This window comes from Prorops nasuta, unplaced genomic scaffold (genome assembly GCF_024137725.1).
Source record: "Prorops nasuta isolate Cenicafe-Biocafe unplaced genomic scaffold, Cenicafe_Pnas_1.2 PNAS00015, whole genome shotgun sequence".
NCBI lineage: Eukaryota > Metazoa > Arthropoda > Insecta > Hymenoptera > Bethylidae > Prorops > Prorops nasuta.
This window is the reverse complement of record NW_027116812.1, coordinates 5693163-5718639: the sequence shown is the minus strand read 5'-3', so window position 1 is coordinate 5718639 and position 25477 is coordinate 5693163. Positions and strand designations below refer to the sequence as shown.

Genomic DNA, 25477 nt, shown 5'->3' with positions numbered 1-25477 from the left:
TAACCTTTATTCCCTCGACTCGTATTACCGACGGAGCTCGCGCACCTTTTCTTCCTTTCCCTCGCTCCATTGCTCTCTCTCTCTCTCTCTCTCTTCTCAACAACAACCCCCCGAAGCACATTTATCCCTCCGTCGTGCACTGTCGGTAACTTATTCATGAATGAATAATCACGCAGGGTCTGCTGCTGCTCTCTCTCTCTCTCTCTCTCTTCCAACTTGCTTTCCAAATTAACCCCAGTGGACGCCTTTTAATGCTCCTACAATTTGGATAAAATAAAACGTCGGGTAACTGAGCGACAGTGGGGAATTCACTTGACTGCACGAGACTTTGCTTTTAGCGCCGAGAGGTCGCTATCGTGCTACGCTTTATATACTTGTGGAATTTTGAATATTTATGTGTATAAATTAATGAATATTATTACTGTGTGCTTTGCATTAATAAGAGATATTTGCTGTTTTTCAAGCAAAGGACAGAGATGAAAATGCTAATTCAGAAATGGTAATGCAATAATTGTTTTATTATAGCTTATGCTAACGTATAAGCAAGTAAAAAAATTATAACACTATTACGTTATTTCTATGACTAAATTGATTTATGCAAAAAGACGTTCTTTGGAAATTCGATTCGTGTGGGAATGTTCTCGTCGCCATATATTGCTTGTTAAAACTCGATCCATACCTACATTCTTTTTATCTTATATAATAAAGTAGTATACTAATTGTTATTAGTTGAAATCGATTTGGAGATACTATACAATGTACACAACTACGAAATAACGTGTATATTAATTTTTTATGATTTGTCACTTAATTGTCCTTCTTAAATTGTACGTAATTTCTAACTCGTTGTACATACACTGTTACGTTATCAGCCTCGTTCTACGTGTAAAAGATCCTTGCAGCCTTATCACCCTAGCCGTCGAATAAATTAAGTAGTATTTACTCGACCAGAAAAATTTCCTTCACTTTTCTCACGCTCTTTTTACATTGCAAAATGCTTTCTTTACGACTGCTTTCATACATCGATCGGGTGTACATGTGAAAATATAGCTTCGAGAAAAGGAATGAAAAAGTGAAGATGATTTTTAGGCCAAGCTTTTCGCACGTCACACTAATATATTTCCAATCAAGTTCCAAGTACTCGCTCAATATTTATTTCACAGTGGCAGATCTCTCGTGCGATTGCTGCATTATTTATGGAAGCAACATTGATTCAGATATCTCGATCTGCCATTGTAAATAAAGATATTCTATTCTTTACCGATGAAAATTTCAAGGCTTTTGATTTAATCGACCGTTACATTTATTTCAATTAGAATCCAAAGGAAATTATCTCTCTATATAAACGAAAGGCTGAATACTCAAGCAGTGGCTAGTGTTTTTACTACCTTTGACCACGATCGATTGCACCAGAGCCTTAACTTAATTTCATCTAAGCTTTCATAGACAATTTTTCGCATATTTATATAAGATTAGATACAAAATTATAAACAGTTCTTAGTAAAAAATAATTTTGTGACTATAACGATTAAGGTTTAATAGCGTAGAAGATATACCTAGATGAGCTCTCTTTGTATAGTTTTACATCAACAATGAGTTCTATGAAAAAGTTTAAGACCCAAAGTCGTTAGAAACGTTAAACATTGCACGAAGTACGCGTGAAGGGAAGATATAAAAAATAACTATGGCAAAACAGGAGATTCCAGTAGCTTTCGAGATATCTAAGGCTCAGCAGTGATTATTATAGTTTAAAAAAGATATCGCTGTGAGAAAGAACATTTTTTCGTAAAAGTCGATTCTTCGTTGAGTATATCCGTAGAAAGGCTTGGAGAAACAGCACTCCAAAGGGAAAAAATATTTTCAAAGCAACCACGGCTGCACTTTTCCGACGCGAATGCTTCTTCAAAATATTTTCTCAATATGAAAATCGTATCCCTCGTAGTCAAGAGTGATACCGAACGAAATTACTAGCCGTCAATTTAAGGCGATCTAACATAGCTCGTTTCATAGCGATTCCTAGAGTTGTATTTTTGCAAAAAATAGAAAGTCAATGATCGATAGAGAGAGGGCACGCTATAGATAGAAGGTATCTCGATCTATGATAACAAATCTGGCATAGAAGAAGGATCGCTGTTCTTGTCCAATGCAAATGAGCACGCATAGGTGAAACACATTGAGAGCTCTCGTTAAATTTAATGGAGCTTCCGTCCAGAAAATTGATTTCTTTTCTCTTTTCCATTTTTCGCATACTTTATGCTTGATTTGCTCACTCCGGCGCGCTCATCCAATGCGGACGAGATATGTCAATCCTTTTGCTATTGAGAATTTTTAACAAGTAGGTACAGGTAAGTACAGTTAGGTACAGGTAGGTACATAGAGATGTACTAAATTATCACATGAGTAGACAAACCAGTTACTCGTTAGCAATAGGGGCAACAATATAGCCAAAGGCAGTTTTATTCTTATCGCATCGTTGAATTTAGACGCAATGACTTAAGATAAGAAGCTTGGGAGGGAAATATCACAGTGAGATTACTGTCTAAATCAAGCGACGACAACAACACCGCTACCTCAACTTATTCACGAATTCTGATTCTGGAAATGTGATTCATTTTAGTCGTTCTTCTATGGATTAAAATAACAATAGTGTGTGGGGCTGGTGAGGCGGAGTGGGGGATAACAAATGAATGTTAAATACATGAATGTACGTTACGTCTAAATTCAAGGATCACGCGTTAAAATACATGTAGTATATGACAAAGTTCTCTAATATTACTTTTCTCGCGTGTGACGTTAAGTTTTAAGTATATTATATGTATAAACAGTATCTTAATAATATAACAGTAACGTAGCCTATATAATATATACTATATGTGTGTATACATAAATATCATATACTATGTTGAGAGTTATCCGAATAACGGTCAAATCATAAACCAGAGATATCCTCCATACGAATTAGTTGTCGGACTAATATTGTGGTTCAAAACATTGTTTGAACTTTTGTACTCGGTGTGGTCTCGTTGCTATATCAATTTTCTGCCTAACCATTATTCGAATGACACCCCTGCATAATAGTATTACCTCATTCGATATGAGTTTGCCGAGTTCAGAGATCGACAGATCCTATAGTAGAATTTGTAAATGAACAAACATTTTTCCATGTCCAAAATCGTCGCTAATTAGACGCATCTTTAAATTTCCAATCTTCCATTTTAACAGCATATCTAGGAGAAACTTAAAAATGATAAACTAACGCAGGAAGCTCCAGAATGTAAAGCGATATTTTTTGTTCCATTTTACCATGCACGTATATATACATTTAGGGCCACTAATTTCATTGATCCCACCTATTATATAAAGTTATAGCTATGATGTGTCATACAAATGGTACGTTGCTTAAAAATTACAGTGAATTCATCCCATATCGTTTAAGTACGCCAAGTAAACTCGAAGCTAGAGATCAAATTTATACGAGTTTGCTAAAACTTGCTTAAGCTGCTACCAACGCTTTTCACATTATCAAGCAATATCGATAATTGAAGTACGAAAAATGACTCTTCGGCGGATAAATGCAGTAATATTCAATTCACGTTTCATAATTTTTCTATCTTCAATAGCTGCTCTTATAAATTGAAAAATTCCCGGATGTATCTATTAGCGTTTCGCAAACTACTCCATCAGCGAATTCTATTGATATACTTCGATATGACTCTTGTTCCGCGACCCTTAAATTACGTAGTCATGCCCAAGCTTTACTCACGTAGGCGAATTCTTCGTAATTATTATCTATATTCCTCCTTTAGCAATTACGTTACGATATTGCACTTATGTCCTTCCCATATAAATTCTCTAAACATCAATTTGTCTATAATATAATATAATAGTCGTTGCGATTTTTTCATACACTTTTCGTAATCTCTTTTTTATAAGTTATAATTCTAGAAGGGGGGAAATATCTCAAAAGAAATAAATAACACACATTGCTATACTTTAAAGTTCACTATACGCTCTTACATCAGATGTTTAAGAGCAGGAACGATAATTACTATATAATAATTGATTGAGTTTCTTGAGAAAATTCAGTCTTCATCATTTTCTTTACTGATTTAACGTTCTCGTCATCATTAGATCGCAAACTTATAGATACAGCACCTTCCAATTAATTCTGCATAGATCCGTTTAACTGATTGTCCCGCGTAATCTACACGACGGACGATGCCTCAACTATCACTATATAGATACCAATTCCGATCGCCAATCGAATCTCGATTATATGATTTTTAACCTTTTTTTGTCAATAGTACCCTCTTATTATGCAATTTTTGATTGTCCCGCGTTTAATCGATTCCACCGCCACTATATAGGGGATGCGATGCTACCTTCGACGAGCATCAAAAATCATTTACCGATAAAATCATCAGTCCACGAGTCACGCATCCAATCCGACGATTATCTACACTATCCATCGGATTCCCGTCTACTGACATTGTTATTAAGCGAGCTAGATTACAATATACGCGTATATATATATATATAAGTATCATAATATGGAAAGCAAGATTGTCGTTCTATTATTATTAGAAATTACGCCGAAAATGTCAAGCTTTGAGGATCTTTTGTTGAGATTGTACGAGGAGGAAGGATGCGGTGAGTAAGATATGCAAATTGAAGCGGTGAAAATGAATGGTTAAAGTATGAGACGAATGTGAAACGCGTAAGCCAGGAGAATTTCGGTGCCAAGAGGAACGCAATTGTACGTTGATGATGATTCCTTTCTGGCTCAATATCAAGAAGTGGGGGCGTAACCGAGATTCTTTCTCTGCAGGAAGAGTGAAATTTCGCGGAATGTCGGTCTGGCGGTTTCCTCGCGCTGCCAGCACTCGAGCATCAGGTCGTAGATGTCCTTGGACGATGTCGAGGGCCTTGGCAGATAGTCGAAGCAGACCGGAGTGTCCTTTGCGGAGTCGGAGCTGTCGTCGATTCGTTGGAGGTGGCGCAAATTCTGCACGACTTGCTTGTCCGACAGGTGATCGTAGGGTACGCGTCTACCAAGGTTAAGAATCTCCCATAAAGTCACTGCGAACGCCCATACGTCGCTCTTGGTCGTATATTTAGCCTAAAACGTCCAGTCGGTTCACTCATGAGAGACCCGAATCCCTCGGCTCTGATTATTTATTATACACATTACACGCGCTAACTCCTCGAGCATTCTCTCTTCCAAGTCATACACTCACCAAAAATAACGACTCCCAAGCCATCCATCGTATGGGCAGCGGCGCGCTACCATCAAATTTGTAATAATCCGCCGAGTACAGCTCGTTGTTCGTCCCGAAATCCGAAATCTTTATGTGGTATGCTTTTCCAACCAAGCAATTTCTGCAATGGCAAAGTTTCATGCGTTATTATCGCGCTTCTGGCTGCATAAATTTACAGTCGAATTTACTCACCTGGTAGCAAGGTCGCGATGCACGAAATTCAGATTTTCCAAATAGCGCATGCCAGAAGCAATTTGGGCTGCCATGTAGATCAGACAATTAAAACTGTAAGGAGAGACGAGATGAGATGGGCGGAAAACTGAGAGAGGGTTTATACGTTTAATCAAGTTTATGTTATGTGTTCCTTCCTTGCTATGGATGGTCCGCCTTATAGCTGCGCTTCGATAAATTATACCAGCGCACTCTATTCGGCATCCACACATATTTACCAGATATTTACCTCAGTGTCTTCACGCCAATTGGCATGGAATGCGAATCTTCAGCGGTAATGTGTGTTTTCAGGAATTGGCAGAGATCCCCGTGCTCCAGATATTCCATTATAACGCAGTATGGCTCTTCGCGATAGCAAACACCCAATACTCTGGCGATGTTAGGATCTTCCAGTGCTCCCAGTATTTTTACGTCTCGTTGAAAATCCAACCTATCGAAAATTTCGATTCATCAAACATACACGATAAAAGTCTGCAGCCGTTGCTCCATTCTTAAATAATAAATGTATCAATTGTAAGATTCTCTCAGCTCTGCACAGCTGATTAGAATCCATTCTATGAAATTCTATTTTCAAGGAAGAAGCTTAGTTGGGGAGGGTAGGATGGGTGGAAGGGGGGGGGGGTGAAGTCTTTTAGTTTCATCAAGACTTTCACGACTGGTGCCAATGGCGACATTCTTTCGCAGAAACTGACTTATTCCGAGCGCATACTCACTTTTCCTTCTCGCTGACTTCCGGCAGTAAGAACTTGACGGCGACGAGACGCTTATCCAGGGTCGTTGTCGTTCCGTACTCCAGAATTCCTTCAGCTTCCGCCACGTAAACCTTTATCGGCATAGTTTCCACTTGATTATTCAATATTACATTTGTACGATTATTGCAATAATTTCAGCGTCGATCGTTATTGTACTTTTTTTTCTCTTCGACGTATATTATCCTAATATCCATTGCATTATCGTGGAGTGGTGAAGGCAGAGAGGGAGGTAATATGATAGTGGGACGTTGCGGGAATAATAATTAGATTTGATAATTTAATTAGGTTAGATATAATGGGGTGTATTAATTAGCAGCGGAGGGGACGGGGTGGGATATGCAAAGCTGCCATGCCAATGGACAATGGCACCTGCAGATAGCGGCATATAAGCGAGACATACCAAGCATTACCTGAGAGTCTCAGTGGTCATTAAGGGGGAATGGCAAGTCCGGTGGTGATGATGGAAGAGGGAGGGGGGGGGGCGGAGTAAACAAAAGAGAATTATTAGCCGCGCTAACGCATTCTAAATTGATTAGCGCCGGCGCCGACGACGACGACGACAACGACAGCGACAGCGGTGACGATGGTGGCGACGGTAACGGCAACGACTCTCGATGAGCACCATTGTGCCCGAAAGTGTGAGTACTACTACGGCAGCACTTCGTTAATCGATGTATTGTTGCGCTTGCTCGCGCGGAAGCTCATTGAATTTCCCCGCATCAAGCAACAAGGGCTTTGATTTACCGTTCTCTCTCCTAGTCGATTCCTGTACACAGAGATTCGAGGCACCGGCTTATCTGCCCTTCCAAATTTTTCATCACCACTCACTTACCATCGATAAACCGTCCCTTTAATTTCATCCAGTATAAACGCGATAAGTATACAGGGCTGCTCTATCAGTAAAAAGTATAATAGAAAGACTGGAAAAAGTGCGGGGAAATTTTAGAATAATCGAAGCTTTGGAGAATAGCATTTTTTATCCCAAGTCGGAATCATCGATTAATTCGATCCCTGCGCGCTAATACGAGGTAGCGATTTTTCCCTGATAAGAAATTGGGGAGATGGTGCGGTGCTGCTTTCTTGGGATAATATTGGGAGGAGCAAGGTAAGGTGTATATTGGGAGTTTATATTAATAAGAGCGATCAAATGGACCGATGAAAGCTATTAATAAAGTTACCGTGCCGAAGGCCCCTTCGGCCAATTTCGAGAGCATGCGGAGGCGATGTCGTGGGAAGAGCGGCACGCTCGTCTGGTCCAGACGTTTCTTCAGCGCCGAGAGTACCTCCTGTTGCGTCGGTGACTGCAACACGAAAGTACGTTGTCTCTAACAATCGATGATCTATTATCGCTAAATGTGTCGGAATACCGGGGCCAACATCTTTACGATCCACCATCCCAATTTATTTCCCGCCCGAAGAATGTACGATCGATGAATACAAGCAGCGAGCACTAAAAAGCAACCAAAATCATTAGAGATAAATATCTGCTTGACGTATTTGCCCCTCCACCCGTGCGGCGACTGCAGCTCCCTCTCCATCGATCACCGGTTCACCGTTTAATCCGATCGCTGCAGTTTTTTTTTGCGCGTATACAGATTTTTAATCTAGTTCTGGAATAACCCGGTCCTAGACAAAGATGTCCGATAAAGGATTTTATCGATCTAGCATCGTCGAACGATAGTCGGAAACTCTCGGCTTATCGTCGTTAGGATGTGTCAAGGCCAGATCCAGCTCAAGCGGAATGTTTTGACTATTTCGAGTGGCGCTGTCGGCCGTCAATCATCGCCAGACGTCACGACGCGCACGAGCAATTTCAATTCTGAAACGGACCACTCGGTGCATCGAGATCGATCTCAAACACTAACGTTCGCGGAACGGCGACGAAATCTTACGACGGCTCTCCTACCGCTCGACTCAGCCTTACGAAAACATCCCTTTTTTCTCGTCCCGCGAAATGGCATGAAAAAAAGCATCAACACCCTGCTGAAATTTCATCCCAAAGCCCAACTGTCCAAACTCCTCGAGTGTTATTTGGTTATTATAGGTGCGGTAGCAAAAAAGACCGGTGTATTTCGAGACGCTGTGGAATATATACGTTTCACTGATGATGGTGTAGAAAATTTAGCAAGGTTGCTCGAGTGTGAGTGACTGACCTTTTCCTGGTCGTCGAGCCTGGTGCTTCTGGTGGACTTGCCAAGGGGGTTGTCCTGATTGTTCCGTTTGGACGAGTGGCCGGCGACAATTGCGCAGTCCTTGCTGAGAAGGGGGATCGTGCCGAAGTCCGGAACCGCGTAGTCGTAGGAAGTGTCAGCTGCATCATTCGCGTAAACTGCTGTGGATGATGCAACAAAGGAGAGGAAGAGAGAGAGAATCAGCGAATTAGAAAGGGGTAGATGATGACGTATCGATTGCGGTCAATGGCCAAGCCTGGAGCGCCGGACTCTTGGTACTTGGATGTATACCTGAGTGATTGATGTTGCCTCCTCCCTTGTTATTCAGCATCATGTCTTTCATCTCCATAACCACTGTGCTGTAACTGTAATATGGCGCGTATTTCAGCGCTTGATACGGCTCCTGATAGTCGTCCAGTTTGCCCATGTCCAAAACATGCTTGGCCACGTCTCGTGGTAGAGTTGGTAACGATCCTCCGGCGTATCTGAAATGTATATATATATATATAAAGAAAGAAAGACCCCGGATCGCAGCATAGATATTGGACAGAATTTGATAGGATTATACCGCAGCTGTCTGCAGGAAAAATACGAAATGGAATTATATGGATTTGTGGTGGAGGAGTGCGAGGAATACCTTTCATCGTCCTCGAGCGTGTAAGCCATTAGAGCAGCACCTTTCTCGACCGTGGCACAGGTGGAGCCTAAATGCGATGGTGCCTTGCCAGTCATGGGGCTGGCGAAACATTTGCGTTGCTTGTGCCTGGAAACGATGAGAAATATCGCCAGTCCCAGCAGAAGAATCACCGCCGTTAGCACTCCGATTACGACTGCCATGTAGGTTGGATCGTCGTACTTTGCAGTTGATACTGGCAGTTCGCCCTTCGATGCCCTATTCTTCTTCTCCACGAAGACGTCGCTTTGTGTCGGCGCTTCCGTCGTCGGCGGCTCCTCCTGTGTGAAATTGCCGTGGGCCATATCTGGGTGAAATAAAAAACGCTCCATTCAGCGAGACACAATAGTCGCACGGTACACTATATATATATATATATATATATATATATATATATACATACAGCATCACCCTTCTTCCCCTTTCAATCAAATTTCATTTACAGCACCGTATGTGTATACTGCAGTAACGCACTAAAATTTCACGCTTTTCGAATAAATAAATGTGTACATTCGGCCAGATCTATCTCGTTTAACGAAAAAAAGGGTTTGTTTGTAAGAAGAAAATGGGGGGAAACTGATTGACGTTCGTTTTAATGGAAGGACGTAATTTACAAGCGAATAAAAATAATGTTGTGCGAGCGAGTACTTTGTATTTGAAACAGAGTGAAAAATATGACGTATTATATAAAAGCCAGTTTTAGGTAGGAATTTTAATTAAACACGTCGGTCCATATGGCGGTATAATCTACCCCGTAATGATATTTTAATCAGGCGATCTTTTCGTGAATTTTTCAAATATTTCTGCAAAAATGCGTGTTCAGCTGTTAAACAAGGGAACCGGAAGGAGAGGGAAATGTAGGCGTACATTCATATGGCTAGCTTTTCAGGCGATAACGGGGTGTTTGTGTGTGTGTGTATGTAAGAGAGAGAGAGAGAGAGAGAGAGAGATAGAGTGAGAGATAAAGGCAGAGAGGGAGAGAGGTGAAAAGTGGTGAGTCGGGAAAAGAAGAAAAAAAGCGTTCAACTCGGTTTTCAGGTAGGGTCGGCAGCCCGCAAGTCCCTTGTGACAGAGCAGCCCGTGCATTTCCTCGGCCTTTGTGTGCCGCGGTTGTGACTACGCCATTTTGCGCGTGTCTGTATATTCCGCGAATTCCCCGTAGGTTTATCCACGATGGAACAAAGCTGCCATCGCGTTTGATAGGAGCTTTTGCGTGCTACGGAGAGCCAGGCTTTGCTCCGCGAGTCCCGCATGAAATCTGATATTAAACATTCTTTGCGGTGGAGAACGCTGAAAAAAGAATCTACCTTCCTGCGGCTTGTTACGAAGCTTCCACGCACTTGGTGTTAGGTGTTGCGCGACAAACTCCCTTCAGGAATTCAATAGAAACTGATAAGCGACCACCCCACCCTCCCTCCTATAAAAAAGATACCCTTACTCTTCATTAATCCGCTAAAAATTCTATAAATTCCTCGACAAACACCCCCAACCTGCTACGCGTACATTTATATTACACAAAATTTCCGTCTCAGGCCAGATTTTTACGAGAAACGTTTAGAGAAAAAGCTCGCAGTTTTCATTGTGAGGAGAACCCCCTGCTTGCATTGAACATTCTGTCCATGAAAATTCACCGATGGAACTCGCTTTTACCCTGCAATGTTTTATTGTTTTAAAGGATTTTGCTTTTTATTAATCCAGAAAAATTCTATAAATTCCAGCCAGGGAGGAAAGGTGAATATTAAAATTGAAATATATGTAGCAACGTGGAAGAGAGTTTGCGGATCGCGAGAGTGCTCGTGAAAATGTTTAGAAGATATTTATGAAAATACTTATACGAGGGAGGTGAATTCCACAATGAAAATTTCGTGGTACAGGGATATTTGAGGATGTGCACGCATGGATCGCTTACCGGAGTCAAAAGTCACTTCGCTGATCATGATCCATCTGGCGGAAAAGTGGAGTCTGAGTTTGACGAATTTTCCAACGCGGTGATGCAGTTTTATCGTTATGTTGCGGGATGTTTCAAAGACTCTGTCCTCCATATAGGTGTAGGTGATTGGTTCGCCGTTGAAATATTTGCCGCCTATGCTGAATAGAATGTCGATCTGGGAGAAAACCTGCAGCAGCAAATTTCAATGCGATCGTCACGCGCTCCGACACTCGCTACGTTTTATGCACGCGACAGAGAATTTTAATCGTGTGAAAGAGAGAGAGAGAGAGAGAGACCTGGACATCTTTGGTGAACTGGTTGTTGCAGTAAACGTGAACGGCTGAGAATTCTCTGACCTTGTCGAATTCAAACTTGATTTCGACGGGTTGACCACGAGTGTCGTTTTTCCAGCCGACCCATCCTTGGCTCTGATCGTACTCGTAGTGGCTGATTTTGAAGTTATCCGGCCCCGTTTTGCCATCCGTCAGCTGACCCAGACCTCGGCGTAGCTCGGGATCCCAGTAACCGTCGTAAGTGGCGTCGAAAAATTCCCACCCGCTACCGCTGCCTCGCTTGTCCCCCTGCGGCATCGAATACGAAACCACGCCATCTGCAAAAAATATAACTCGACGCCACTCTCATGCGAGCCACACTTAAAACCCCACATGTCACGCTCCAACCCCTTTTTTCCTTCCAGACCAACGGATGTAATCCTATTTTATGCAAAGCAAAGTGCAAAGTACCTCTTGGCTAATCCCATTAAAATCTCCAATTGTTTTTAACCGATCGCCGTGGAATTGGGCCTTGCTTCTCTCTTCGGGCACCCTCTCTCAATTGGGATAATGTTTTAAATTACTCGGGATAAAAATTAACTTTATTGCTCGTCGAATTAAAATCGTCTCTTTCAAACGAGGGAATGATTTAGAACACATCGCGTTCATGAAATGAAGTTTCATTGAAACCCGATAGAGTGATGTTCGTTGAAAAAACGTTAATAAAACGTTATTCTGGTTGAAAATTGGTTTTCCTTTAAATTTTCAACGTTCCTGAACGCTTTCATTAAATCCGTTTTAATATAACGTATTTTTAACTAGTCTTTATTTTTTAAAATCAACTTTACTATAAATTACTAGTTATATATATAATATACAACAAACGTTAAATGTACGGTTAAACAGTTAGAGAAGAAATAAGTTTGATATCATTGACAAAAAAAATACTATTTAAAGCAATATAGAGTGAATGATACGTTGATGAGACATTAAAAATTGTATTAATAAACTGAATATATATTAAACTTTATTGATACCTTTAAACGCTTCATTTTATCAACAATTCAACGTCGCTGCACATTGATTGTTAATTCCTAACCTTTTCGATAAAAAGAAAATCGCGTTGATGAAAATGGCGATACGTATAACGCTGATGAAATTATCTACGCGTATTAATATAACGGTTTAATAATATGCTTGATAGATCAATCGAAATTCATAGATTTCAAGCAGTTGCTATATGGAAGAATGATTGAACGTTAATTACACATTAATCATTGATCTATACCAATCAAAAAGCATAGATCAATTATCAACGACTCATTAGTCTTTAATGATTCTTCTATATCAACAACTTAAAATCTATCAATTTCACTTGACCCATCCAACATACTAAAAGGCGATAAACGTGAAAATTCTCTTATTTACCTGTTTATCAACGAGTTAATAAAACAAGTTACTCATTTCGAGACAACGCTTTTTTTAATAAACATCATTCAATTGGAAATGATTTGGAAGGATTATTATTTTTCAGATGATTGCCTCGATGTACTTGGTTCTAGTTGGAGAAAAAAAAACTGGTAACGTTAAGGTGATAGAGGAGCAGCGATCGTTGCTGCTGGAATTATTGGTTTTTTATTGCGGGAGCTGTGACGTTATTTTCGATGTGTCGTCGGCGAGGGGAGGATGGGGTTGAATTTTTGGTTAGGTTTGGCAGTGGTAATAGAATGAAAGCTCCGACGGTCTGGATGGGTAGGATCGTCGAAATATTGAACAAATATCGGTGTGGAGTCGCTGAATCCGAAGGGCTTACCGTTCCAGTAACATCCATAGAGCTCGACCCGCATGCAAACCGTCCGTTTGTGATAGCTGTAGGGCACAAAGCGGATCTTGCTCGCCCATAGCGGCGGTTTCAGCTCGTGCTTGGATTCCAAATACGTGTTCTTGTTCCCCTCTATTACCTGAAAGAAGAGGAACACCAGTCTGAAGATCGGGACAATTTCTGTTCCGGTCTGCCGTTTGAACTCTGGCAGACTGGATGCGAAGCCTCATTAATTCTCTTTTGTGTCCCGTTCACTCGCAGCAATTATCTTATAGACCCTGGTTAAAGCACTGGTTCGCTTAAGAGACTAGACCTAGAGCAGTTTTCTCCCGCAACTACATTCGCGTGCTTCGACATTAGCCTGCTCTCTCCCTCTCTCTCTCTCTCTCTCTCCTATATTAAATTGGCGTTAACTTTAACAGCAATAGGCCTCTCCTCTTTAACATTTTTGCAGATCATCCCTTATCAATTTTATTTCCTCTCGAATGCTATTATTAGTGGATGCGGAACGAGGAGATTTACGGAGGCCGAGTTTTCAGTCACTTTTATGAGTCTACTGGAAAAATAATCACCTCTTCACCCTTAATGTCCCGATAGCGAACCCACTTGGCCAGCCGCGGTCTCCAATATTCCAGCATGTAAGCCTCAGCATATTCCACTCCGTTGCCGTTACCGAAACGACCTTGCGTTGCAGTTGCCGTTATCATGTGAACCTTGTGTAGATCGATCTGCAGCCATTCTTTGGACTCCTTCGTGATGGTTTCTTTCGGACACCAGGCCCCGCTATTGCTCTCGGTGCGCAGCCTGCAACAGTGGAGAATGCAAATCAGCCCATTTGTCAATCCCTGCATCATTTTACCAATATCTCGATCCATATATATATATATATATATATATATATATATATATATCTTTACGTATTCAGATCGGAGCGGATAAACGAGCCATCGGCTATCGATTAATTTGTCAAATGGCATCGCCCTATAACATTTTATCCATCTCCTAGCCTCCCTCCCGTCAGGTGCTCGATCTATCAATCATTCGCGTCCGTTTGAAAATTTTCATTTATATATCATTTAGACATGTGGAACTTTTGCAAGCTGTCGATTCGCCCTGCACTCCTCGCTTCATTATTCGTCATATGTATATATATATATATAGCGAAGGAACGGTCTCGCATAATTTCTCAGTCAGCAGCTCTTTCTCCTCAATTTTCTTTGTCCGATTTTTTTCCTTTTCTATTATACTAGCGCGCGCGCGTCCGGACGGGGTCGTAACGATCCCGATGAGAGGACAAGAATTATTATCGCGAGTCGCTCTCGCAGATAATTACGCGGCATCGGTGGAAAATGGAAGATTGATGATGCTGCCGAGTATGAAAGTATCATTTGTCGGCAATAAAGTTTTCGACGTGTGACACTATTTGTCCAAGATCTAGTCATCGCGTGCTTCGCTTTTAATCTTCCAAGTTTCAAGCATCTGGGGAGTTTTGTGGAAACTGACATGAATAAAAGATGAAGCGCGCTGCAAGTTCCTTAATTGCGTCGACCGTTTAAGTATTCGCACAATGCTTGCTATCCATCCTTGGACTGATCGCTTCACTTAGGTAACAATACAAGGTAATATATGCAAGTACATGCATACATATCAATGGAAAACTAGAGTGCAACTTTGGAAACGAAGTAGTGCCTGCATCCCTAAATGAAATAAATACGAGTAAACAGCTTCGCTAAACAATGTCACATCCTTTGTGCAAAACTCCATTGTCGTTTGCGCTTCCTACGCAAATTTTCCCATTGTCTATTCGTCCTTTCATATAACCAACAAAACCACTATTTTTCCCCGGAAAATCCGCGAGCCCATGAACGGAAAGAACCGTGCAATCTGCTAATTATCGAACGGTAAATTAAATTTTAATTTTAATGCAGGAAAAAAAACCAACAAACAAACGAAAAACGAGTTGAGAATTCGATACGTATTTCGCTTGAATTTTAGATGAATTCGGGCAACAACTATTGCAGCCAATATTGACTGCGATAGCGCCGGATGAAAAAGCGAGCGTTATAGGAAAGCGGTTGAACGAAATGTAGCCGTCTATCGATGGAATCTATGAAATACGCGCTCACCGTTTTTTCCCTACCACAAAAAAGACCATTTTCCCCATTTTCATCCAACCCACCGAGCCCCTGGATATATTAAACGAAACTATGGCCCCGATTCTCGAAATATAAACATATTTCCGCCGAGCGAATTCTCGCAAGGGAAATTGAGACGCTCGCTAATAAATCTGCCATTTAGGGTCTCTTAAATGTCTACAATTAAAAGAGCTTTTTTCTTTTTTTTTACAAATAACCTTGGAGCGTCTCGTTTTACGAACGGGGCTGCAAAAAGACCACACGTACGGTGGATATCATTCCAGTCAGATTGCAAAGGCGAGTATATCGTGTTTTTACGTTTTCGTTCTGTGTTTCCTACTGTATTAAATTAAATGTTGGCACGCCTAGCTCGGGCTTCCGGGACTAGGAGCGGGAACTCATCAGGAGTCGGAGGCTTATTCAGGCAGTCATTGTCCGCGGTAATGGAATATATTAATATCGGAGAGGCAAAGGCCCGGCCAGCTTTTCTCCCGTTGCACAGCGCAGGATGCCTGTGCTGGTGTGCGCTATGACAAAACCGACTGGAACTGCGAAACCGCCGGACTGCATCTCCCAGTCCCACGGGACGTATCCATGCAAGCTCGATATACGCCAAGCTATAGTGCAGCAAAAGCCCCATGCATTAATAGGTACCCGGTCAATGGGCCTATCTAGACTTTGCCCCCCCCCCCATCCCTTCATCCACCACTATTTATTTAAAACTATATTACCCTTGGCTTCTACCTAGCTTGTTTTTACAAAATTACCTCAATTCTCTCACCTACGATTTTCTCCCTCTCCCTCTCTCTCTCTCTCTCTCTCTCTCTCTATATATATATATATATATATATATATATATATATACTTGTACATAATCTCCTTTTCCTTTTATCAATATTACAACGTATAAATTATTACAATCTACGCGCGTATTCCGCAGGGTGTCCCCGCGCAAAGACTACACGTGTTTTATAAAGAATTTAAAGAGGAGAGGACGTATGATCGAAGAGTGGCCGATAGCCAGTTAAAAGGAGCGAGGACGAGGACGAGCACGACGAAATGGAGCGAAGTTTATTTTGCAGCATGCGAACGGCGAATGGCGAGTGTTTGAAACGTTTCATCAGCAGTTACGAGCGATCGATATCTAGACGCGAGCAAGCCAGACGGGAGCGAGGCATGAATACGAGATACGTGCAGCGCGCGCAACACCCATTGACCGGTTGCGTATTAATGCATCGCTCATCTTTCCTGCTCTCGCTCCATTTATCATCCATACTTGTATTTATCAAAATCCACCTGACATCTGTTTATTTCGAACCACCGAGCTTCGCTCCGATTCATCTCCGCCCCCAGCGCAAAATCTTATTTATATTACTCTCTCAGTCCAGCTCTTATCTCACTCCCGTAATTATTCTTTCTTCATTCGCCGACTAATCGCATTTTCCGCTCTCGATCATATAGCGATACGCACGTACGGAATAATTATTGTGGATTGCTGGGCGTTATCGATAAATTTACTGCAATTGTATGGGATAGAAAAGAAGTGACGTACCGTGCCAGTTGCGGGCCAACATTTCCGCTATCGTAGCTGGAACTTGCCGTAATATCCGCATCCGGAATTGTGCCAGCCTCCATACCCAGTGGCGCGATACATTGGGCTGCAACAAGTGAGCGAAATATTGCAAGGATGAAAGCTGCTGGATATCTATTAATATACCTGGCACGCATCGGTCTTGAATATAGTATTATATAAATAACCAAATAATCTGACCTCCACCTGCCAGATCCACTTATTATTTCGATTTCATCGAATATCTCGCTTTACTTCGTATTTTCTGTTTGAGAATCAGATACAGATTCTCCAGTATTTTTCTTTTATCATATTTCAGAGTTTCCTAAGTGGTCTAAATAAAGAATATATAAAGATAGAAAATGTTATTATAGTTTAAAGGGAAAGGACAACATCTCTAGCTGAAATTATAAAGTTTTCAACCTTTTGTTATATTATAATCAATTTCGTCGCGAATTTGATATGTGTCTATAATGTATTTTACTCCATACAAATGTCAATCGTTAAACGGACAGGTCTTTTAATTTTGTTATGTTTCAATCTTCGATATGAATTTTCATGATCAATTACAAGTTATAGTAGGATAGCTCATATTTATGATAACGAGATTTTCATTGGCATATCAAAATTTTGGTCAACACACGTACAGTGTATAAGCTAAGCGTTCCTTGAGAGGTGAGCATCAATTGGCGAAACTGTTGTAGCATTGTAACTTTAATGGCGGAAACACAATATGAGGAGGAGAACAATGACAGTTGCACGGTATCTGATGTGAAGCACAGATTCGTTGAAACGTAGCCTGTATATACGATTATGGATGTCTTCAGTTTTGCAAATATGCGGAATTCAGAATGGATTAATGGGACGAAATTCGAACGGAAGGCGTTTGAGCTGGATGCTAAAACTTGCTGCTGATAATATGCCGATAGCGACCAATGCAAGCCTGCAAGAGCGCTCACTTGTTCCCTGACTGGCATCCGGAATGTATCGAGCTTAGTTTCCTAGAGCTGCATGATATCTAGTTACATTACAGTTTAGTGATTATATACCAGCGATAATACAGATCGGACTGTGCTATAACCTCTCACTTATCTCATATACATTTGATAAATCAGAGTCTCGCTTTTCATATTCCATTTATCAATTGTGCAAAACTCTATACTTTCATCTCTCTTCCTGCAATTATTATAATTCCATCAAAGTTCAATGCTAGCTAGATAATACAGCTGTAATTGCCGAAGAAGAAACTTTGGAAATTTTCAGCCTTAATACCGGGCGATAACAGGTTACACACCTAGCTGTGGTACGTTTTCACCATACGAGAAAGTTTTGCACAGCGTTCCTTTGCCGTGCTATAGCGCTAATCGATCCGCAGACTTCTTTCTTTTACCACCCTCGTCTTCAGAACTTTGAAAAAACCTGCAAGTACAATCCACTGAAAAGATGATTGAGTGAGGAGGCAACTTTTCCCGATCGAATTCTTGATCTATGACACAACTGACGTGTAGTTCCTGACTCTTGTAATCTTCTTGGACAATTGTGGGAATGTTGGGGAATGGCGCACAGCGAGTGCAATCTTCCTCGCGTGCGTGGCGTTTGCTACTCGTGCCGGTGTATACCTACTACATGGCGTGGAAAACGACTTGGATAAAAGTTTAGGGAAAGTCGATATGAAAGGTCGCGGGCTTGGCGTCCGGACGAAAATTTATGGTCAAAGACACGCGCGATATAAAGGTTAGACGACAAATTATCAGAAAATGCAATTTCCACGATGAGAAAACTCAACGATGGTATAGTATATATATGTATATAGTATAGGTGTAAATCCTTGATTGGTGTTGGAGAATCGACGAGGGAGAAAAAAAGCCTCGATGTGAAAAAAGAGCATTAAAGCCTGTATTGCTATAATTATTATACTCACAGAGATCTACGCCATGGATAGCTGGTACGGCTGCCAGAACGACAGCTAACGCGTAGATGGCAGATGAGCCCCCGCCAATAAATAAGTCTGAGCTTTTTGCCATAGTCCCTGTCCTTCTCCAACGAGGATTCGAACCTCGTTCGTTCTCATCGTAACTCCAGCCTCATCTTCGCCGCGTTATCCTGCAAGAAAAACCTCGTGTTACCGTTCTGACACATCCGTCAAGCATGAAAATCCTCTATTATTTTTATCGGTAGAAAAAAAGTCCGATAAGCCAACACTCATAGCAGGTGTATTAACAGAAGAATCTGAAAGATTGACGCGTTGTTTGAAAAAAAAAAGAAAGAAAAGAAAAAACGATGAACAAAAAAAGAAGAAGAAGAAGAAGTAGAAGAGGAGAATGACTGAATGTTATTAAATTTCGCGAATACTGCTGAAGAACGAACGATGGCGTGTAATAAACTTGCGAGACGGTAAAAAGTTTTTGCAGAATTAGTAAGCTATCGGAAAAGGGAATATACAATGGGGCTTGGTATAAATTCTGTAGACACAATATCGATACGCAATATCGTAGCAGAGCCTGGCTTAGCCTGGCAAACTTATAGTTTTTCCCAAGAAATTCGCAGCACGACATCTCAATTTATTTGTTGGCATGGCTAGAAGCTGCTTATCATTCGTGTGTATATACAACAATTATTATTCAGCCGATGTAGCGGAGGAAGTGTACGCGAAGGAAGTTCCATTTACGATCGGTATCGCGTTACGCCACCCGCGTATTGTTACTTTAGGCTGCTCGCCGGTGCACCGCTGCACCGGCGCTTGGACGAAAAGTTTGCCATGGAAAAATTCGTTCCCTCTGTCGACCAAAAAAGTCCAATTTAAAATTTCAAATTAAAAAGCAACAGAGAGATGAGAAGCAATGTGGAGCGGGGAAAGGGCATGCAACGAATGAGAGTTTGTAGTTGAATAAAGGAGAGGGGGGAGGGGGGGAGGGGAGACAAAAGTTCTAAACAGAAGTCCTAGGAGAAAGGTTCTAGCCGCGTGAGATCCTGGCTAAAAGCGTAAGAAAAATGCATGCACATAATTCATAAAGAGGGAGGTAAAAGTATTGCCTACAGACACCGGTCAAAGGCCCTGCAGGGTAAAGTGCCTTAGAAATGGTTTAGGAAAAATTCATAGGCACGAATCTCAAGGAGAGTGTTTGACTGAGCAAATCCCTCGCTAAAAACGTGGACCGAGACGAGAGGAGAGAAAAGGCTTGTGCGAGTAGGTTCCTTCGGTATAATACTACACGCGGAATAGCGTCGAGTCTGAGAAAAACTCTTGGACAAGAGTCTTAAGCTTGTTAGGATTTAGGTTTACATTGGGTATTATGTCTGGAATGATTTTCCTTGACTATATTGGCTGGCAATGGAAGCTGAGCCGTAAACAGCGAGCTTCTCTCGATATCCCTGCTGCACTATGACGTCGAACCTCTTCGTTTGCATAGAAATGAGTTTATGCAGATTAATACACGCCAAACAGCAACGCGTACCGCCATCCTTGATTAAAAGCATGTACTTGGAGAATTTCGGCCGAGCAAGACGTATTTTATCGACAGATTGCCACGTATCTCCCGACTCTAAACACACACACACACCTATATATATATATATATATATATATATATATATATGTAGAAATGCAGTCCACTCTTCGTTGCTGGAGATGCCCGCTTCGACTTTGCAATGAGAGTGCGAGTGATGGTGGGAGGGAAGGAGGGAGGGAGGGAGGGGGAGGAGGAGTCGATCGACTGTGTAAGCTGATACCAATAGTACCCAGAATTCACAAATATTTTTTCCCACCCAAGACATTCGACGAGATATTGACCGTCCATATTCTGTATGCGTCTCTTCTCCCGTGACAATTTGCGTCGGTATAAGTAATTTATCGTGGTTTCGTGAGTAGTAGTGATAAAGAAGATGCGACCGCAAGAGAATAGTGAATGATGTCATCGAGGAAATAATTATTTTCTTCGAGTTGATCGTTCACTCGTGGTCGTGTTATGAAATAAAAGAGAGATTAGTGGCTTTGCTGGTCACAGATGGTGAGGAGTTTTTAACGAAGGGGTTTTCAATAATTAATGTTTAATTAATTCAAGTATAGGGATTACGATCTTAATTTTAGAAGGAGCTGGTCGATTAAAGAGAAGGAGGCGAATGGAAGAACCGAGATAAAAGTAAGAAGAGAAGGGAAGAGAAGAGAAGACGGAGAGAGCTCAGGATGGTAGTAGTGTCGCCTCTGTGAGCGCCATACACCGACTTCTGTATCACCACCCTCCACATTCCGTCACTTCTCGTCCGGGCATTCTAACAAGTCTCTAATGAGAAACGGCTGTTACTCGTGTCCGTTGCGGTACTTTTGCGCAATTACCATTTATCACATCAGCTTCCCCCCTGTCACTCTTTTTCCCCCTCCACATCTTATCCACTCCTCCGCTCTCTCTCTCTCTCTCTCTCTCTCTTTTCGTTCATTCTTAAGCAACATCAGCCAGTTTTAGCTCTCCAGAAAATTGTCATTCGTGTATGCATACCTATATATATATACACACACACAAGCATATATATGAATTTTCATACGTCTCCTCCCGCTATATACTCGCTCCACGCTTGTTTCCTCTCGTAGAATATCACCGAGCAGTCTTGATCTCGCTTCTTAGCCGGTTTTAGCGCAACGGAAACTCCCAGTCGTATGAATTTTCATATAAAGCAGACCCTATTAAGTCGCGGAAATTAGCATGCAGACCCAAACAAACGTACAGGTATCCCTTCCTCCCTACGGGTTAGCCCGGCAACCTCCCGGAGGAGACATATTGTCCCAAGATTGATTATCCCCTATCGGCTTATGCAGCGTTTTCTCCCAACTAAAACTTAGTGGCGACCCAGCATCGATAATGCGGAGGGAACCACGACATGGCTGGTTGCTCCTGGCACCAAGAGGGTAAGATAGGGTGGCCCCTGCTGCACAGTGCGGTGATCGTACATTTTCTTCGGCCACGTAACAGACCACTGACAGTGTATACAATGTAAGTGTAAACTTGACTAATTACCCCATTATGGACGCGGTAGCTCAAATTGCCAGCCAAGAATTTTTCTCACCGACTCGTCATACCGTTTCTAATTACACGCTGTCAGATATATGTATACCTATATATATATATATATATATACTTATATACTATGTAATATATATAGTATAATAGCAAGGAATTAAAGTAAAAGTCTGTGCTCCAACTCTGCGATAAAATTATACGACCAGCCTTTTTATGAAATAGAAAAATTCTCATTTTCCTCCAGCGCAATAAACTTTAATTAATCCAAACAATCCAGGCTTTAATTAATGCTTACGAAGAGAATAGTAGCGTGTGAGAGGAAGAGGGACACGACTCGCGATAAAATTAATTTCATTAATCCAAATAAGCCAGGCTTTATAAAACGTTTTGAAAGAAGAGCGAGAGACACTGGAGAGCCGAGTTTAGTTTTAATCTAATTTAATTCACGGTGCTTTTTGTTGGATAATCTATCATTCCAGCAGGTGCATTCTGGCCGTGGAAAATGAAAGCAGGGATGCAGCGGGTACAGGTTGCTAATAAATTACCTTAAACTAAGTCAAGTGGCTTAGAAATTGTTTTCTGCCCACGTATTGTCTCGTTACAATAGCGAGTAAAGAGTTGGTCGACGAGAGCACATGGCTCGCATGCAAAACAATGCCTACGGAGTACAATTGAACGCGCGGAATTGTTCGTCAACATATTCCATCTAACGAGCGCCTTTTGCTTTTTCACTGAATTAAATCGAGCGTGACGCGTGAAAGCCGAAACAATATCCGATAGGACGAATATCTCTATTTCATCGCTAATAATTTACAACGTCATGGATTAGATTAATACGATCGAGTAAGGGGAACGAGAAACACGGTATTGCATTTGCGTCATTTCGCTCGGCTGGTATCTTATTGGCTGTTGGCGATTGTAAATTGGCGAATGGTTTCACGAGAGGAGGAGTCGTCATTGAATTTATCGTAATTTGTAGAGGGGTGAGGAGCAAGTGTAACCAGAAACTGCTCTCGAAGGTATAGTTCGCGATCAATTGCTGATCCGTGCTCGAGCCGGCGTTGATTCTCGTGAATTGTTTCCTTCAACAAGTACTTCTCCTAATTACTCGGTGCCGGAGAGTCCTCGAGGATCGTTAGAGCCAGCCAGCAGCAGACGGGCGGAGGCAGCCGAGTACGGTTTTAAGCCACAGCACGACCAAGAACAATTGAACCAAGAAGTGTGTACCTATCTTGCTTTCTCCTCCCCCCCCCCCCCTCCTCCTCCTCCTCCCTCTCTATCTCTCTCTCTCTCTCTAACACGTATACACACGCTAGCTCTGTCTCTATCTCGTTCACAACTACATACAGATTAACACGCGCGCGCGCATACTCAGCTCCCCGTGTTTACCTTCTTCGTCGCTGCACCGAGGAGAGAAATGAAAGAAAAGAATGGAGAAAACGCAAAGCTAGCGGACTAAGATTCCGGTGATTCCGCAGAGAATCGCTACTGGTGAGAGAAAAAGCTCGTAAAAAAAGACACGTCCGAAGAAAAGTGGTCCGCAACCCTTACACGAGACCCTCATCCATGGCGCTTCCTCAGACTTTTTTCAATCCCTACATTATTCGATCCCGATCCCAAGCCTCGTTCCAACAATTTTCAATAGAGTAAAACTTGAAAAATCATCCTCTTCCTAACTACCAATGATTATTCTCTCCCTTCTAATCCACCTAGAAAATTTCATCAAACGTCTAACGCAGAGGGGAGGATATAGAAATAAAACTCGATTGAAATTTTCTAAAATCGTGCATGCTTCGATAACGTAAAATTGACACGTGCTGAAAAGATAAAGAGAGAGAGAGAGAGAGGAAGACTTAAAGAATGCTCACTTGGAACAGCGGCAGAGATTCTTTCCAATATCGAAGGATTTTTGGATCCATGAGAGATCCCTTCATCGATCCTGCAGCATCGTTGAAAATTTCGCGAGAAAAATCACTCAACTGCTGTCGTACTACGAAGGAACTTTCGCGAGCACACAATGTTGTTGAGGAAGATTCAGCGAATCGCGAAATAACGAGGTGGACCGATTGGAAGATGTTTTTGTGTTTGATCGAATGAAAAGAGTATACACCGTGGGCTCTCGTAGGTTATTGGATCGTTGAGTCTCGATTGCCGAATGTGATCGGCCGTGTTATCGTTTCTTCCCTCGTGAGAGCACAAGTTGATTGCGAGGCGAGATAGTATCGTTGATTTGGTAAGTGGGAAATGTGGTATAACCGGGTATGATTATGGGTGACTTTGCGGTTATCCCGGTGGATGTTGGAGATGATTTCTGGCTGGTGTCTCTCGGGGGATGTTCGGTGAGGGTTCGATTAGACGTTTCGGGGGTTGGGAGAAAAGGAAAGTGACAGCGCGCGCGTTGAGGAATTTCGTGGCGTGCGTGGCGCGTCTTGGCGCGTCTTGGCGCGTCGCTTTCGCGGCGCATTCGGCGCCGACAGTGCGTACCTCTTGCGACCCCGTGATGGACTGAGGATAAGAGGATGAGGATCGAAACCGCCGGTGCAGCGCCACCATGACCTGCGGCGACACTGCGTACTGATTCAACACGGAGCACCTGCCTCGCTCGCACTCGAACCTACCCCCTTAAAACCCTTTTCTACCCTACCGAGCACGCTACCTACACTTGTTAGCCTCGCTACATCCTTTAAACATTTACATATGCACCGTACCAAATATTGTATTACTCGCTATGGATACCCACCAATCTACCTCTATAAAATCGTCCTCTTCCACCGTTCTACCTCGCACCACTCCAATATTTTTCCATCTCCTCCTCCTCCTCCTCCTCCTCCAATATTTCCTCCCACCAATCAATTTTAATAATTTCATCAAGAAATTATATTCATTCTGATAATAGTTGCGGGTCTTTGACCGATCGCCCTGCCACACGAGTATTTCCGCGAACTGCTTTATTGAAATTGAAACCTACAACATAGGGCGCGTGTATAAGTTTTTTTACGGTTGAGTAGCATGCGCTCGGAGAAACCGCACGCGGTAATATCGCGGTGAAAAAAGAGGATCGTTTCATGAACTAAGGTCGGGCAATTCGCAGCTCTCCAATCGGGGACCCCAGTGGTCTCGGAATTGCCGTGGATTAATCGTGCCTCCTGCTCGATTGCCATTTTGCGTGCTAATAAATTTCAATTTCCATTCCCGATGCATTAATAACTCCTAATACGGGAATACATAAATTAAGCATTCCCCCCCCCCTCCCTTCGGTTCCGACGAGTTTTCCTATATATATAGTATATACACATACACGGCTGATTGCCTGCTTAGCCTAATGCCGAGATCCATCGCGCTATGAAAAGAGCATTAGTCGTTGGTAATTTTGCCAGATTTCTTGCTTATATACACCTGCGCTATACGTTGTAATCGCAAAATAACGTGCAGCTTGCCAGCGAACTGCCAGCCGAGAGTTGACCTGGCACACTCGGATCGATCCATTCTAACTATCTCGAGATCCAATTAATACTCAAAGCCTATAAAATGTTCGAGAACCTCTCCTCGGCAAACTTGTAACATCCAATAAACAAGCTAAATTCTATTTCTCTCCAACAAGAGCAGCGAGCATTCCAGCGAGCAACATGCGCAAATTCTGTACCATATTTT

The 25477-nt window shown here is 42.1% G+C and overlaps 1 protein-coding gene across 3 annotated transcripts; it reads right to left on the bottom strand.

Annotated features, from left to right (window-relative positions):
• Positions 1-504: 504 nt before the first annotated feature.
• LOC136778909 (discoidin domain-containing receptor 2-like) lies at positions 505-24312 on the bottom strand. 3 transcript variants are annotated; one of them, XM_066736080.1, is made up of 16 exons: positions 23695-24312; positions 18736-18917; positions 16797-16902; positions 13682-13913; positions 13101-13248; positions 11312-11625; positions 10995-11202; positions 9050-9392; positions 8704-8897; positions 8395-8573; positions 7420-7542; positions 6203-6312; positions 5719-5919; positions 5451-5543; positions 5238-5379; positions 505-5119 (listed from the first exon to the last, which is right to left on the bottom strand). In XM_066736080.1, the coding sequence occupies exons 2-16, from the start codon at positions 18836-18838 to the stop codon at positions 4790-4792; spliced, it is 2826 nt and encodes a 941-aa protein (XP_066592177.1). In that variant the 5' UTR covers positions 18839-18917; positions 23695-24312; the 3' UTR covers positions 505-4789. The 3 variants fall into 3 exon arrangements, with proteins under 3 accessions (XP_066592177.1, XP_066592178.1, XP_066592179.1); XM_066736081.1 differs by having other exon boundaries at positions 23937-24312; XM_066736082.1 differs by lacking the exons at positions 16797-16902; positions 18736-18917; positions 23695-24312 and adding an exon at positions 14027-14122.
• Between the last annotated feature and the right edge of the window lie 1165 nt (positions 24313-25477).

Coding starts and splice junctions, on each gene's coding strand:
- LOC136778909 (XM_066736080.1), bottom strand. CDS start 18,838: ATGGCAAAAAGCTCAGACTTATTTATTGGCGGGGGCTCATCTGCCATC. Junction 7,543..8,394: donor GGCTCGACGACCAGGAAAAG/GTCAGTCACTCA, acceptor TTCGTGTTGCAG/TCACCGACGCAACAGGAGGT. Junction 6,313..7,419: donor CCGAAGGGGCCTTCGGCACG/GTAACTTTATTA, acceptor ATGCCGATAAAG/GTTTACGTGGCGGAAGCTGA.